The 16,516-nt window shown below is 37.3% G+C and overlaps 1 protein-coding gene across 6 annotated transcripts in view; it reads right to left on the bottom strand.

The window, feature by feature from the left end:
• LOC140936332 (semaphorin-1A-like) overlaps positions 1-16,516 on the bottom strand; it is a 58,184-nt gene that overhangs the window by 26,849 nt on the left and 14,819 nt on the right. For 4 of the 6 annotated variants that reach the window (XM_073385787.1, XM_073385788.1, XM_073385786.1 and 1 more), the window contains exons 5-9: positions 13,643-13,705; positions 6,831-6,938; positions 4,862-4,958; positions 4,324-4,443; positions 2,734-2,816 (exon numbers count right to left, since the gene is read on the bottom strand). In XM_073385787.1, the coding sequence (XP_073241888.1) occupies positions 2,734-2,816; positions 4,324-4,443; positions 4,862-4,958; positions 6,831-6,938; positions 13,643-13,705 (471 nt within the window). The remainder of the gene's footprint in view (positions 1-2,733; positions 2,817-4,323; positions 4,444-4,861; positions 4,959-6,830; positions 6,939-13,642; positions 13,706-16,516) is intronic. The other 2 variants (XM_073385789.1, XM_073385792.1) reach the window with 1 other exon arrangement.

Genomic DNA, 16,516 nt, shown 5'->3' on the forward strand with positions numbered 1-16,516 from the left:
GCAGTGGTGCGAAGGGACGCAGAAAGAGGAAGAGACGTGGAAAAGCAGTAAGGAGAAATTGAGCAGTACACTTCATCCAATTTCTGATTTATAGCCGGTGAACGCTCTGTTTGACTCTGATTCTACATTCTAACGTATGATCTGATTTGTCTCACCCTGCGGAAGTTTGTTTGCTCGGATTGGACAACCCTCATCCTGTGAGCAAAGATTCTTTTTCTCGAGTCAGGCACCAAAATCGAGCAAGAGAAAGACTCTGCTTGCAGGGTGGATGTGATTACAGTAAAAACTCGTCGAGGTCAGGCTGAACAGGTTCTTATATTTTAGGGTAGTTTTTCATAATTCAGGCTGATAAGGTTCTTAATAGGTTCTTACTTTTCAGAGGATGTCATAGTGTAACCATTGGCAGAAATATTGTACTTCTAATACATAATGGAACATATATTTCCAGTGAAAATCCAAACAAATATAAATCAAAGAAAACATATACACATATAACTTTTGTCAGAGGTTTCTCACACAATTAAGTAGAGAATTTTGACCATCAAAATTGGAGTGATTTTTTTGTATAAGAACCTATTTTTCTTTGCAAGGCTGAACAGGTTCCCATATATTTTTGGGTATTTAAATGCCAAATTTCAGCCTGTAGGTTGTTAAATCACTAGGTTCTTATATGCGGGTTTTCCACAGACTCTATGTGCTTTGAGTCCTGTCTCTCTGATGAGTAGTGGTCACTCTACACGTTAAGGACGAACTGAATTGTAACGCTGGCTACTTGCAGTAAGAGGATGCACTTTTCTTTTCGAAACTTTTAGCAAGGATTCGAAAAATGCATTTGAACTATGCTGCATATGGCTGACACATCCTTTCCAAAATGATCGATGACGATTATTGTAAAAACCAGTGACCATTCTTGTGTCAATAACAGAGATACGGATACCTCTGCATACCTAACGTGAGATCAGGCTCTATTTTCGTTTCGCTTTGAAAATTACATTCCGGCGGGCAAGGCGAAACGAAAAGAGAGCCTGATACAAACCTTTAACGAAATGTCTGCCGCCCACTTTTTTGATTGATTGACATTTGCCGAATCAGCCAATCAGAATTACTTCCGTTGCTTGTTTTTCTAGTATGCAAATTTTTCACGCGTGGGAAAAATGCAGACTGGCTGACTTAAAAAAATAGCTTTTATCTGTTAATCAAAATGCACCTTGTTAGCGATCAACAACTTACAGAGGGATTCAACTCCGCGATACACTCACTTTCCGTAAATAAAGCAAATCGTGAGAAGATATGAACAACCACATGAATTTTCTGAATTTCCATGGCACATATTAAGGCACATTTTCCTACCATAAGACCATAAAACAATAAAAACGACAGCAAAATCAATCCTTCTCTCCACCGACGACGGATCATTCACGAAAACAACCACGCGAGGAATAAGCGCTTTCAACTTCCGGCGTTTCCGACAGCCAATCAGATCTTGTGGCATTGTTCTAACAGCCAATCATCGTTACGGCCAAAATCTGGCCGTAACGAGTATTACGAGCACAAACTTGTAATAGTTTGTATCAGGCCCAATTTCAGCGGTAGCCGTTAGAGAGAATGTATGAGAACCGCTCAAATTGGGCCTGATCTCAGGTTACTGCATACCCTGGACAGGCTTTAAACGATAATATTCAGGTAAGTACGTCATAGAGGGATGAAATTAAGCCCTGTTAGTGTCTTCCCTTGTCTTCCCTTTGATTAATATGCAATACTGTCTTCCCCCATACTAATGAGGGCCTCCCTGCATACTAATAACTGTCTTTCTACATACTAATTAAGTGCCTTATAGTCAGTGTCTTCCTCCATACTAACTGACTAATGGTGCATGAAACGCTGCACAAAACTTCAATAGTTAGTCCTTTCCTTGAGATAGAAAGGAGAAAACGGTTTTGTAATAGTCAAAGAAACTCGAAATAAAGAGTTTTCAGCTCCAATTTGTGTATGTGTGTGTGTTTGTTAATATATCCGAGTTTTAGTGCTAAATAAGAAAGACATAAGCTAAATTGAAATAAAGACTTTCCATCACCACTTTGTGTATGTATTTTGTTTATATATCCGATTTTTTAGCGCTAAATAGAAGACACAAGCCGTTTCTCGCATTACTAGATAATCGCTTGTCTTATTCGCATTTTTTTCAATAGACGGTCTGCAAAACCAGACTCAAGTTACTAACTGGGCAAGCCTGTTGTTCCTATTGTAGCAGAGACACGCTCATTACATATGGAGGAAGAACCTCATTAGTATGGAGGAAGACAGTTACAGTATGCAGGAAGACCCTCATTAGTATGGAGGAAGACAGTTATGCATATTAATCAAAGGAAAGAGAGGGGAAGACACTAAGGGGGCTTAATTTCATCCCTCCATGACTACTCAGGTACATATTTTCTGCTTTAAAAAGTACACTACAGGGGGTTCCGTGGGTTCCACGAATTATATATGATGTTTTGACAGGGTGAATGACTTATGGTATTTAGAGACAAATGTAGCACAGGACAATAGAAACAATATTCTTACGATATTTAATGCTAGGCCAAGAATGGTTGACACTGTGTAACATTGCTATGCAATTTTTGAACCCACATAAAGTGTCTTTTACCAGCAACATCTCAATTTTAAAATAATGTACAAATTCAAAGGTCACTGTCCGGTTCACCATATAATCACATCACAGGCTTATACACTCACCTTGTTCATTTCCACTGCAGTCTCTCTTAGAAAAAAGTACACAAAGTTATCTGAGTAATGAAATGATGACACAAAGTTGGCATCTAAGAAAAAAAAAGCAAAATCAATATAATATTGTGCAGTCACAAAGAAAGGACAAACTCAAACTTCACGCATACTTTTTCAGTGCTTTAACCCTATTCCTTTTGATATACATGTATATTTCTGGTGATTTTATGACTCCAACTGAACACAAAGAAAATTGGTTCTGCCCCTGAAAATACATATATCTTAGGGAAAGTTCATTTAATATGACAAGGGGGGGGGGGGGATGAAGATATTGAAACTCGAAGCTTGAAATTTTAGCAGCTCCCCTCGCTAGCGGTTCAATTTTTTAGGAGCCCCCTCCTTGGTAGTCGAAAAAATTTCAGAGCCCCCCCCCCACCCCTCCTCCTTCAATTCCTTTGCTCCCCTGAAAAAAGATCGCTAGACTGTATTAAATATATTTACCGTTATTGTCTTCAATGGTTTATACTATGACAAACTTGAGATACAGTTGTGATACAATTTTCTAAAGCATTTTTAGGATGAACAAGAGTGTAATAATTACTGAGACTACATTTGTTATATCTGTAAACCACGTGATATAGCTGAGTTGCACAGGTCATTAAATTGTTGAGTTGAAAACCATCCGATCTGTATGATGATGTCATGTGTTGGTTTTGAAGTATACAAATTTTCGGAGCCCCCCCTCCTAGCGCAACAATTTTTTCAGAGCCCCCCCTTCGGGTGTCTAAAAATTTTCGGAGCCCCCCCTCAATATCTTCATCCCCCCCCCTTGTCATATTAAATGAACTTTCCCTCTTATTGGACAGTTTAGTATGGGATATTTTTATGAGTCACGCCGTATTTTGGCTAGTCTGCTACACAGCCGTTTTTAGCGTCGTCACGCAATGCTCCTCGGAAGGAGCGTTGCGTGACGACCCTAAAAACGGCGGTGTAGCAGACTATATTTTGGCGAGCCTGCAGGGCAAGACAAAATACAGGAAACGAGTAAAAATATCCCACGATACTACACACTTAACATTCAATAAGAGATTTATCATTCAACTCGACATGTTTTAAAATAAACTCATTAAATACATAAAACGAGAATGCGTGACAGACTAGTATGCAATGTTGTTGCTAGTTGGTCTAAAATGAAAACTTGTCAAAGTAGATTACTCAGCAAATCAAATTTTCTCGGATTTCTTCAATTTAACTTTTCTTCAGGCTTTGAAGTGCTATCTTTCAGACATTTGCTAGTAAACCAAATATGGAATGACAAATAACTGTGAGGCTTACGATGGTCTTTTGGTTGTTATGTAAAACCGACTGCAGGAAGGTAAACTGAGCAGAAACAGAAAAAATGTAACAACCCTACATTTTTTAGGTAAAAGTACAAAAAATTATAATTAATTCTTTGTTAAGGCTTCTTCTCTGGTTGTTTGCAACAACTCCTCTTTGCTGGGTTAATTTCATAATTTATTATACTAATTTTACATTGCATACAATGTTTGCCAGTGAATTATTTGCAACAATAGAATTACAGTATTGCCAGTCAAACTATACCTTGCAAAACCGTTTCAAGAGATGTCAGATAAACACCAGTGCTTGCATTTGCTGTAGTCCTGTAAATAACTGAGTTACCCGTGCCACCATGTAAGTTAATTCCAGTGAACAGGTGGTCATCTAAACAGGCAAAATTGGAAATTTACTTTTATTTTATTTATAATTATTATTGGCTGATATAAAACACTTAATTTGCCAGTAAAACTCTTAAGGATGGTTTCCACCAGCAATGGAGTCAGTGTTGCAAATGTAATCAGAAGTGCAAAGTGTTTTGATAAATGGTGAAAACAGTGTTCTTACGTTGCTTATGCTGAGTTCATTGCTTACATATGATCTAAGTGTAAGCAAAAGTAAAAGAACTAAACCAATCACAAAAAATAGGAACAAGCATTGTGATTGAATGGTCAGTTTATCCTTCTGCTTCTAATTCCAACTCTGACAATTTGGTTTTCACTGAATGGTAAAGGATGAAGTGACTCAAGATATATAGCAGAAACTTACAAAAGCTGCCAGGGGAACAGTCATTACAAATTCTTACCTGTAAAGGTACCAGTGACATTCTGATCATAACTAACTGGACTTATTCCTTTTCCGTTAATTCCATCAGGTGGCATGGGATTTAAGTTATTGGCACCCTGTCAAAGAAAATTCACATAAAAAAATTAAAATAAGATTGTAAAACAACTTCCTTTGTATGCTTAATAGGTTTACAAATTAGGGGCCGACCATTTAACTCTTGAGGGCAAGGGTGGGGGGGTGATTTCTGGTCATCAAGAAATTTTTTTCTAGCAATCTGGTGAGCAGGACACTTTTTTCCCTTTTTTCCTATAAGCTTTCTATTACATTGTGCTGAACTCAATTTTTTTCTTCTGACAAGCGCTTGCAGGAAATTTTTTTCAACATCACCCAACCCCCTACCCCTCAAGAGTTAAACGGTTGGCCCCTTAGTACAAATGACCTTTTCTTTGTAAGAATACTACAGTACTTAATTCTAAAGTCTACGTCATGAAACATATACAAGGAAGGAGGTTTTTTTGATTCTCAATTTCCTTGGAAAAAAATCATAATGGCTGTAAAGGGGGCCTGAATGAATTGCTATGTTAAAAAAGAGCACCAAAAACATAGCCTTGAAGTTTGGTATAGAGACACAAACATTCTGCCAGAATGCCCAAAAATAGCATTTCCTCTTGGCTCAAAGAAATCAAATTCTCTTAGAGGAGCAGGACATGAAAAATGGATTTAAATTGCTATTTTCCAGAAATTGCGGAGGGCATCACTTTCTTTACAGTTTCAAATGAGTTCCAGGTAAATTTAGATTTGCCAATCTCATTTTTTTTGTCAGCGTCAATTCTTAGTTTCCTTAGTGTAGACTAAGTAAGTCTTCAACCAGTTGATCAGTTTTCTGGGAAAAGATAGACCGAAACTCTCTGATATCTACACCCTATCCCAGACTAAACTGCTTGAAAACTGGCCATACCCTCCACAATGGCATACAGCCCATATGTTGCATTACCCCTTCCCACCCCCCACCCAGCTAAAAACCTTTCAAAATTTCAGTAAACCTTCCAGCTGTCAAAGCCCACAACCTGTAAATCAAACAGCCGCAAGGGAGAGCAACTGCGCAGTAATCTATTGAATCGTGATGGGCTGTTTTTCTCTATTTTGGGGATAGTCTAAATGACTTCAGTTTGAGCTCAGGCCGATCAAAAAATCCATGTTTCTTAGGAAAACGAAAAACCAAATATAAATCTGTTGTTCTGTAACACGGGAAACCAAAACATCTAATTCCGTTTTCTAGTGCCATACGAAAAAGAAGAAACAAATTCAAATTCGTTTTTCATTAACATGTACATATGGGGAAAAAGAAGAAAAATTTGAATCTTTTTTTATTAATATGTAGGAAAATGGAAAAAAAAAGAAAATTCAAATCTGTTCTTCATCAACATAACAATATGAAAAATGAATGTCAAATCTGTTTTTCATTAACACAGCAAAATGAAAAATGAACATCAAATCCGTGTTCAATGTCTTACGAAAACAAAAAACAACAATTTACTTTGAATTCCATTTTCCTGTGCCACTGAAAAACAGTTGGCACTAAGGTACACAAGTTCTTGCAGCTCAGACACGATCATTTCTGGTATTATAAGCACAGTTCACTGTTGTAAATCAAGCAATGACCAAAAAAATTCCCCATTTCTGAAATTACAAAAAAAAAAGTTAAAAAGAATCAAAACCTTGTATCCCTATTGGAAGTTTCTGCAATTTCAATCACCACTAAAAAGATGGTCTGTAAAACTCACAATTAACCCAGCTATGTACGTCTCTCTCATATCAAATATACTGCACTTAATCTGAAAAGTCAGTAATTGGAAATTTAAGAAAATTGCATCTTTCTACTTAGAACACAAAGTTATTATATATTGGTCCACTTGCATGTGTAGCAAGTCCTTCCAACTTGTGTACGTATGTCATGTACATTAATTGATATTCTTTTAACTATTTACCTGGAATCTCCAACACCTTGTTCTTGTTGCATAAGTACCACATGCAAAAATACGACCCGGAACAGTGTCAAAGAGTAGTATCTTTATATAATTGTTTTGGCAACGGACCTGTTGGGTAGGAAAAATAGAGCAATCACTTACTAGTATAGAATGATAATAATTTCTAACATGTGCATTGAACCTTTCTTCTCAGTGTATAGTATGTTTTACTGCCTTGCAGAGCACTGATAGTTTAATCTTTATTTGGCGTGTATCAAAAATTTCCTAAAGCCAACAATGTATAGTATTTTTTCCTGTAGCCAAGGAATCTTACTACTTCGATATATAAAATAAAGATGTACCTAGAAAGAATGCCCTAAATTATCATTTGATGCAAATATTTCTTCCTTTTCATTGGCAGAGAGCCCACCATGCATGTGACCTGCAAATAACTGTCTACAAATAATGGTCTGCTCATGGGCAATGTCGTCCAACTGTGTTTGGCTGCAAGTAACACTCTGCTCATGCATAAATGAAACTATGCTTTTCTCCTTCTTGCGATCAGTTTTGTGTAAAAATGGTCCACTTGCATGTGTAGTAAGTCCTTCCAACTTGTGTACGTATGTCATGTACATATGGGCTGTATGCCATTGTGGAGGGTATATTCATTAAAAAAAAACTCATTGACTGAATGATAATTGAACTCGGTTATTGCAAAATATTGTGATTTGTCAGTGTCTCATAACAGATCAAGTATTTGCAATAATTGATCTGCTCACCACTGACAAATCACGATATTTTGCTCAACCTCATCCAATAATTGTTAATTGCTGACCTCACGCCCCTTTTCTGTTTCACATTAATACTTTTTTTAGAACCAAGAACACTAAGGAAGTACATTAGTAAAATAGTATCAGTTTCAGGTCTGAGACAGTAAAGAGTCTAAAGAGTTGCAATAATAGAGTACTAAAGTGTGACGTCATAAAAATGAAATTTCTGAAATTATGGGATTTGTCAGGATATTCTGAAAGAACAATGTCTAAGGGGCCAACTTGCCAAAAATGAGCATTTGGGGACAAATTGTCCCTGAGAACGTAGCCCAGTTATGCTTACAAAACTCCATACAAACCCTTCTAAATTTTTTTGGGGTTGACCCAAAAAAAAATTAGAAGGGTTTGTATGGAGTTTTCTGAGTATAACTGGGCTACGATCTCAGAGACAATTTGCCCCGAAATGCTCATTTTTGGCAAGTAGGGCTCTTGGACATTGATCTTTCAGAATATTGTGACAAATCCCATAATTTCAGAAATTTCATTTTTATGACGTCATCACTTTAGTACTCTATATTAATATGTAGATAACCAGGTATAGAAGTGTAGCTCTCATTAATATCTATATATAGTTCACTCAAACAAAATATAAAATCGTGTAATGCTAAGCCGCGAAGGCAACGAAAACAGCCAAAAAAAATCAGTAGGTCTAATTAGCACATGCAGCACACTTTTTGGTATATTTCTTTGCTGTTGCTTTGCGCTATTACAACATAAAACTTCCAGAAACTTCCTAGTTTTCACGTTTTATGGAGGGAATGTTGTATGTGTTCCTCTTCCCTTTTTTTCACTGCCACTCACTTTCACCTTAGTGGCCGCTAGCACTTCCCATTTTCTCACCGCTGCTATAAATTTTCGCGTCATTCTTCCAACAAATCGAAATTGGTCTCCTTTGTTTTTTATCTTTTGCCCTAGCTCTTTCTTTGTTATCTACATCAATGTAGACATTAAAATTAAGTTGAAAGAAAGAATCAGCTTTGTTGTTGCTTTTCTACCTCTAAAGGCCAGGGTGGCTACGCAATTTATCGCCAAAACGAGCGGTACTTGAAATGCAAAATTTTACCCCCAGCTTACATGAAGGGGTGGACGTATGTACGGACGTAGAGACAATTTTCTCAGAACTAAAATTCGCTGGATGCATAGATAACTAAATTTTCTTACCCATGGTGCTCCACTGCGTGCGGCGCACATACAAGAGCTCTGTTATAAGTTACTTTTAATTATGGAGCTTTTAAAGATTAAAAAATAGTTAATTAGCTCAGAGAAAGAAATCACTGGGATGCTTCGATCCGTCCCTTTTGGGGGGAAGCGGGGAAGGGAGGTCATAATTATTCTTTTCTAATGAGCTGAAGAGTATTTCCGAGTTGCCCAACGCGTCTGTTTCAAAGTGAGGCTAAGTGCAAAGCCAATGATATGAAATTGATTTTTTGTGCTTACCCGCTTATAGCCGCAGTAAAGCACTTTCTCGGAGTCTCTGTCAGGGTGTCTGTCTGTCCGTATTTCTGTCCATAAGGTCATTTCTATAGTTCTTGTACACGTGTGCGCTAACGTGTAACCTTAATTATATCAAAGTAAAGGGGGGAATTTCATATATCCATGATGCTTCACGGCTAATTTGTGTCTTCTCTTCACGCTGGAAAGAGCATGGCACGGTTTCGAGCAAGATTTTCAACGACCTAAATTTCAAGATGCAGCTCATCCAAGGTAAGTTTCAATGAGCCCTGTTAATCTTTGGTATCTGATTGTTCATGTAAAATGTTTCCATGGTCATTTCACGCATTATTGCTATCGTTTATGACCCTGATAAGCCACGCTGTTTAACTCGCAAGTGAATATTTATTTAGATGACTTTCATTAATTTTATTATCCAATACTGTTTTTATTCTAGCAAGGTTTCGCTCTAACAAATTATTTATATTGGCGGACAAGGGGTGCTTGATACTAGTTCTCTGCTCTGACCTCTTTCGACCTCGCAATTTTTATGGGTTTGACCGTTTTGAAATATCACATTTTCTGCCCTTTCTCCACTAAGATGCAAGTGGAAGGTTTCAATTTATAGGTCCTGAGAAGATGGGACATTTTTTCTTGCGTTTGCTCTTTTTTCACTGATCAACTCTTGAGGGTATAATGAATGTTTAAATTCAATAGATTACAGTATTAAAGCTTTTTTGTTTCATTATTTTAGGTAAAAATGGTATTCTCATGGTGGCTTCTGGTCGCAACTGCGCATGGCGCACTTGAAATATACAGGCCAGCAAACATCATCAAATGGCATACTCTAGGACCTCAACCTGCGTATAAAACCTTTGAAGACATTTGATACTTCTTTTAGGATCCATTGTAGTGAAGGAGTGGGTGTTACTGTAAGGGTATTTTTCCATTTTGTAATTAATAAAGCTTCTTTCTGTTTATGTTTAACAAAGATGCTTAACTGGTGTTGTGTTATGAAAAATATAGCGCTGTCTTTGTTATTTTTATTGTTTATATTTGAGCTGTTCCACTCCTTTGAATTTTATCTCCGATAGACATCACTTTGAGAGCTTGTTGAAGTCATGCAGTGAAGTAAAAGCATGTGCAGTCACCATACGGTTGGTGTGCGGCATCGATGAATTATTGAACTAACAATATGAGCACCTAGCCTCCCTGCAGACGTCCTTCAGGGTTCATTCGTCACGCATTCATTTCTCCCCCACAGACATCTGCTAAACACAGGCGACATTTGCGTTCACCAATCACAGGCCCTTTACAGATTTTTGTAAAACGTAACCTGAGCCACTTCTTAAAAGATTCGCACGATCACTGAGGCTTTTGATCGGATGTGCGAGAAATTTGTAATTATACAGAGTTAAACAAGTATCAGAGAGAAGCTATCCGTAATTAGGAACTTCAGAAAATATGTTATAAAATTTGTAAATAAGACTCACCAGTGTGTGCTTAGTTAATTAAAGTAAGGGGCTAACAAACGATTTTTTGTGTTTCAGATCCGTGGACGCCGTCATTTGGTCTTTGCATCAGACAGACAAATACAGGTGTTAACCAAGTCAAAAACCTGGTACATCAGCCGTACCTTCCCACCAGCAACTTGGAGCGTGTATATGGAAGCCGTCAGAACAAACAATGACCTGGAGGGGTGGCACAACGCCCTCAACAGACGAGGGAAGGGAAGAGCTCAGTTGCCCCTCTACATACTGATTCAGCTCCTCCACAAGGAAGCAGCACTTGTCTCCCTTCAGACTCGTGTCCGACAGAAGACTGCGAGGACATCAGTGTAAGACTTATCAAAAGTATCAGAAGACACTCTTCAGCCTATAAAGACGGTCAGAAAAACTCATGCTGGAGGCATGCTCTCATTTAGTTAATCCGTTGTAAGTCGTATCCGTAAGTTTAAGATTATAAGAATTTGTTTTTCAAGGGTTCAAATTGCAAACTTATTTAGCTTAATTAAGTTTGACATTAGACTTTGTTTAAGTATATTCCGATCGCGAACTTATTTGATTTAAGTTAATATAAGAATTTGTTTTTCAAGTTTTACATTAGAATTTTTTACAGTAGATTTCTGATAGATTCTAATCGCGATCTCAATTAGCTTTAGTTAATATAAGAATTTGAATTTGTTCAAACCACAACCTAATTTAGCTTAGGTTTAACATTAGACTTCATTAAAGTAGTTTCGAATCGCACACTTATTTAGCTTATGTTTGACTTTAGACTTTGTTTAAGTATATTCCAATCGCAAACTTCGAATCTCTTTAGCTTTAGTTAAGATAAGAATTTGTTTTTCAAGGGGCGGGATTCACTCGGACAACCCACACGTCCCCGCCTGTAATTCGCTTTAGCTTAAGTTAAGTATTTGTTTTTTCAAGGGGCGGGAGTCACTCCGACAACCCACACGTCCCCGGCTGTAATTCATTTTAGCTTTAGTTACGAATTTGTTTTTCAAGGGGCAGGAGTCACTCGGACAACCCACACGTCCCCGTCTGTAATTCGCTTTATCTTTAGTTAAGAATTTGTTTTTCAAGGGGCAGGAGTCACTCAGACAACCCACACGTCCCCAGCTGTAATTTGCTTAGCAATAAACATGATTGTAAAGATATGCTGCTAACGTCATAACTACGCTTAGCAACCATGTGATGGGTCTTCAGCACGTGCTTTGGAACTTCCTTCAAAACAGAAAGGCAGGGCATATAAAACAAAAACAGTAAGATTTGTAGAAATTATTCAGGGGTTTGTTGTTAGGATTACAGTTTTCTTAAAGTTCTAAACGCAAACTAGCCAGTTAGAAAGGAACTGAAAACAGTTCATTTATTAAACGAGTGATTCGAGGATATTTTAAATCGGGTAATTGAAGTTTGTTTACACATTGGGGGCTAATCGTCTAGATAGTGGGGGCTAATTGTCTGTATAATGGGGGCTAGTTGTCGGGGGCGAATTGTCTGGGAGGCGAACTGTCTGACATTCAGTTTTCTCACCTTATTAATATAGCGATGGAGCTTTGAAGACTTCGGTATGTCAATCGTTGAAATCTTTTTGAAGACAAATTTCTTCAACATGCTATTCTTCTTGTTGAGACCTCTTAGAAATAGCAGTGGAATTCTGCTCGGTTCACGAGCACGTCTAGATCGCCTTGTAGCACGTTGTTTAAGATGATATAAAGTTAGCTTTGATAAGTGTTCGCTTTGATTCTCGATAAATTTCATGATGGAAGGTTCACTCAATGTAGATAGCTTTGATAAGTCGCTTTTATTCTTGATAAGTTTCACGATGGAAGGTTCACTTCTAAGTGATCGTCTCTCCAAATATTCACTCTTAAATTTTTCCTCATAAACTAGTGCATCGTAAAGGTTGGGGAACGTGTCCTTCCCCAAAAAGCTATAATCTTTCTCTTAACTATCCTCCATGCCTCGTGCTTTTCAAAATGGCGGATAAGATTTCAATGAGCCAGCGATATATCTCAGTCAGCAATATATCCCTAACAATGTAACATTGAAAAAACGACAGAAACCGTCTGCATTTTAAGACCGGTGTCAGCCTTCGGCTGGGCCCCGGTAAAAATGCGCTTCTTATAACTTTCTTTGGAGTCTCATACATGCTCGTTATTGGTTTATCGTGACACAATAACTAACCGCTTATTGGCTTATTCAAACAGAAAAGAACGTAAATGTTGGCTGTGTTTTAAAAGTAGACGTCCGTGGGGGAAAAATGAATGCGTGACCGCCCCCGCCCCCTAAGTAGTTTTGACACTCATGCAAGATGGCAGCCCGTAACACAATATTAGCGCTCGATCTCGACAATCTTACGGAAAAATAGAGGACTGTGAACAGTCTAAACCCCGAAGGACGTCTGCGAGGAGGCTAATGAGCACCCCGATCACAAACAAGCAACGAGGAGAAATTGTACACCAAGAATATATATTTATTTCGAGACAAGTACGTGGAAATCGCTTGTTAATCCATGGCAAAACAAGCCACTTTCCACCATTGTTCAACTGTCACGTACCTGTTGAACTGATAGGATATACGTGCGTTCGGAAGCTTGATAATACAGTAGGCAGCAATGCGTAATAGGATATATGAAATTCCCCCCTTTTATCAAAGTATAAATTCTCATTTAATTTGTTGCCTCAATACATTTCCTACATGAGCATGCAGTTAAGAGTTGTTATAGTACTGATTTAATTCATGAACATGTACTTTATTCTTGTGACCACTCTGTTATATAAAGTGTTGTTATGACGATGAGGCTTTTTAAAAAGGGTAAATAGGATATTATGCTTGGTTTATTATATTTTAAATTAAAGCATATCAAAACATTATTAAGCTGTTTTTTGTGTTTGTGAGGATGACCTAGCTTGCAAAATTAATATAATATAACAAAAAACATGCTCTCTGGTCTGAACTTCTCTAAACTAATTACAATCTTCCAAAAACAATTTGAGAAGAAAGGTTTTGCACTTATCCTCATTTTGAAAGTGAGAGGAAATGGCCTATTAGCATATGGTCTTACTTGGGAAAGTCCTCCATTTAAACAGGTTTGCAGTGCTTCCTGGCTTGGTTTTAAAGCTACAAACTAAATAATCCATACATTTCATTAGTCAAATGTTCATAAATGACACATTTTTTTCTGGCTGTACTTAAACAAGGATACCCAAGGAATCAAATATTAATTAGATGGCAATTCCTGGGTTTGAATCCATTTGGATTTAGTCCATGCTCATGACATGGTAAACATTTACTATTAGTTATCATCTTCTTCCTCAAGCAGTCCCCTGGTTATCAAACACCACACAGGATGCTAAGAAAAGTACTGATCAAAGAAATGTGTTACATGAGAATCAACCTCTTACTTTCAATCTCAAGAAATATTGTTGAAATGAAATTTTAAAGAGACCACATAATTCCCTCCATGGCTGAAAATTCCTGGTCACATGTTTCTTATTATAAACAGTATGGCTAAATGCAAAAAGAGTGATGTCACTGATATTAGCCTCCCAGCAGACGTCCTTTGGGGTTCATTCATCACGCATTCATTTTGACGTCTGCGGGGAGGCTACACTGATAGTGAATGAGCAATTCTTTACATCTGACAAAGGCTGAACTCTAAAGCTGACCCTTCTTTGCTTGAGAAACTTACCTTTAAATTAACAAAGTCTTAAGGTAAAAAATGTATAAGCTTTTAGCACCACTCAACCTAAGATCTCTCCTACATTCATGGGCTATCTTGAGTGGAGTTATACTAGTGAGGTTTTTTACTGTCCACCAGCTCTCAACCAAAAGTAAACAGCTTTTATATTCAAATATAACTCATAAATGTTTGGTGCCACTGACTATAGTTATAAAACATCATTTGAGCGACATTTAAATCAGAGTAAAAGCCAAAGGAATGTGCAGTGGGCTTTCAGCAATTACAGAGATCTGAAATCAGCAGCAGAAATAATTAACTTCTGAAATGCATCTATCCTCAATCCCATTTTAGTGCAACAGAGAATGCTTATAATATTTAAAATTGGGATTATTTTATTAAATATACACTGCTCAAGAGTATACTCACTCAAAAACATAAACTTTTAAATGCAAATTTTATAATGACTAAGTTCTAGCCAATCGGAGGAGGGAACAATGTTTTCACATGTGAGTAAAATAATTCATCCAATCCAATCCGAATTGCTTGAATTCTATGCACTGTTTCCCAACTTTTATAGGTGCTTACTTCGCCGGTTAATTGTTTGTGAAAGAACACAAAAAGTTGACATTTCTTCTAATTATTGCAGTTACATTGTGTGGTTCCAGAAAATATCCATACCCCCCCCACGGATGGTTAATGGAAATTCCTAGGGGGTGGGGGGGCTAAAGGGTAGAATTTTCCGAGGGGTACAGGGGGTGCCCACGAGAATAATTTTCCACAGGGTTGTAAAAGACGCGATCGATCATACGAGACATACTTAAGTATATGTGGATTATTTTGATTTGTAGCACAACAAAAATTAGAAGTAAATGCCCTTTCGAGAAAAAAAACTTCAAGATGTTTGTCTCAAACGTCGATCGTCTTCTTTGCTGGGAGTTCGCTATCATCTCCGCTCTAACGATTTGTTCTAACGCTCTAACGGATTGCTCTTACTATCTAACGGTTGATTCTAAACAGCTAACGGTCGGTCCGTCCAACGTTTGACTTTGACGAAGTCTTTAAATAAATATTGTCCTTCGGGCAAATCGATCACAATTGTCAACAGGTTACTTCTCCGGGAATAAATTCTAGCGCATCGATTAATAATAATTTCTTTATGTCGAAGATGTATCTAGATTGTGGACTCGACTGCAGATAGTCTGACAAAAACTTACGCTAATCGAGAGCAAACGTCGTCTAACTCGGCGATATATTTCTCGAGCTTTGTGTAAACAACTTTATGCAAATTTCTGCTGACATTCAGTGACCTCGTCGCGACAAAGCGTTGCGTGACGACCCAAATGAGACATTTCCTGTATTTTATTATTGACTTCTAATAGAGTACCGTTGAAGGCAAGCTGTTTGTCCAACAGACCTTTCGCCAATTCAACTTTTGCCCGAAAATAATAACGATCTGTTCCTTCTTTGTGGAGAAGACTTTCGATCACGTGCTAGGCAACGAAATACATCATGTTTCACTGATGTTCATTTCTGAACATGAATCGATGCAAATATAAGAAGCAAAATGAATGTTTGCATATTTTGTTCTTTTATAACCCAAATAGGTTTTTTTGTAATTCCTGAGATTTGTTTAACTGCAAGTGTAATTCATTCAAAGTTAAACTTAATTACAAACATCGAGAGATCGACTTTGTGGTGACTTCAGGACCCGAGGCTGCCGAGGCCGAACAAACGATAAACTTTGTTGTAAGTTAGTTTTCTAGTAGACCCGTTTTGAAATTCGAATTTCTTCACATAGTTTAATGTTAAATCAATAGTTAACTTTGAAGTTATGCTGTAAATCTTGCATTTGAGATGAAACTGTCTTAGACAAGACGTGTACATAGTGAAACTCAATTACAGTACCAGACATCAACTTTGTCTAACTTTGTCTGTAGGTAGATTCGTTTTGAAATTTGAAAATGTTCACATAGTTTTATTTCAATGAATAATTCAAATTTAAAGTTATGTTTTAAATGTTTTCTAGAGATGATATTAACTTTTTAATCTCTGTTCTGCCTCGCGCGTTTCACTGGAAGGACTAATTAAAAAAGAGAGACCGCTCATAGTCTACCAAGCGTGCTCTACCTACGTAAGAAATACATATTGTCTTGTAAAAGATTACAAATAGGTCAAAGATTATAAAAAAAATGTGTCTTAAGATGAGAACAGTTAATTTTAAGCGGTACACAGTCGATTATCTCTAAATATGGCAAA

This window comes from Porites lutea, chromosome 5 (assembly GCF_958299795.1).
Source record: "Porites lutea chromosome 5, jaPorLute2.1, whole genome shotgun sequence".
Classification (NCBI taxonomy): Eukaryota; Metazoa; Cnidaria; class Anthozoa; order Scleractinia; family Poritidae; genus Porites; species Porites lutea.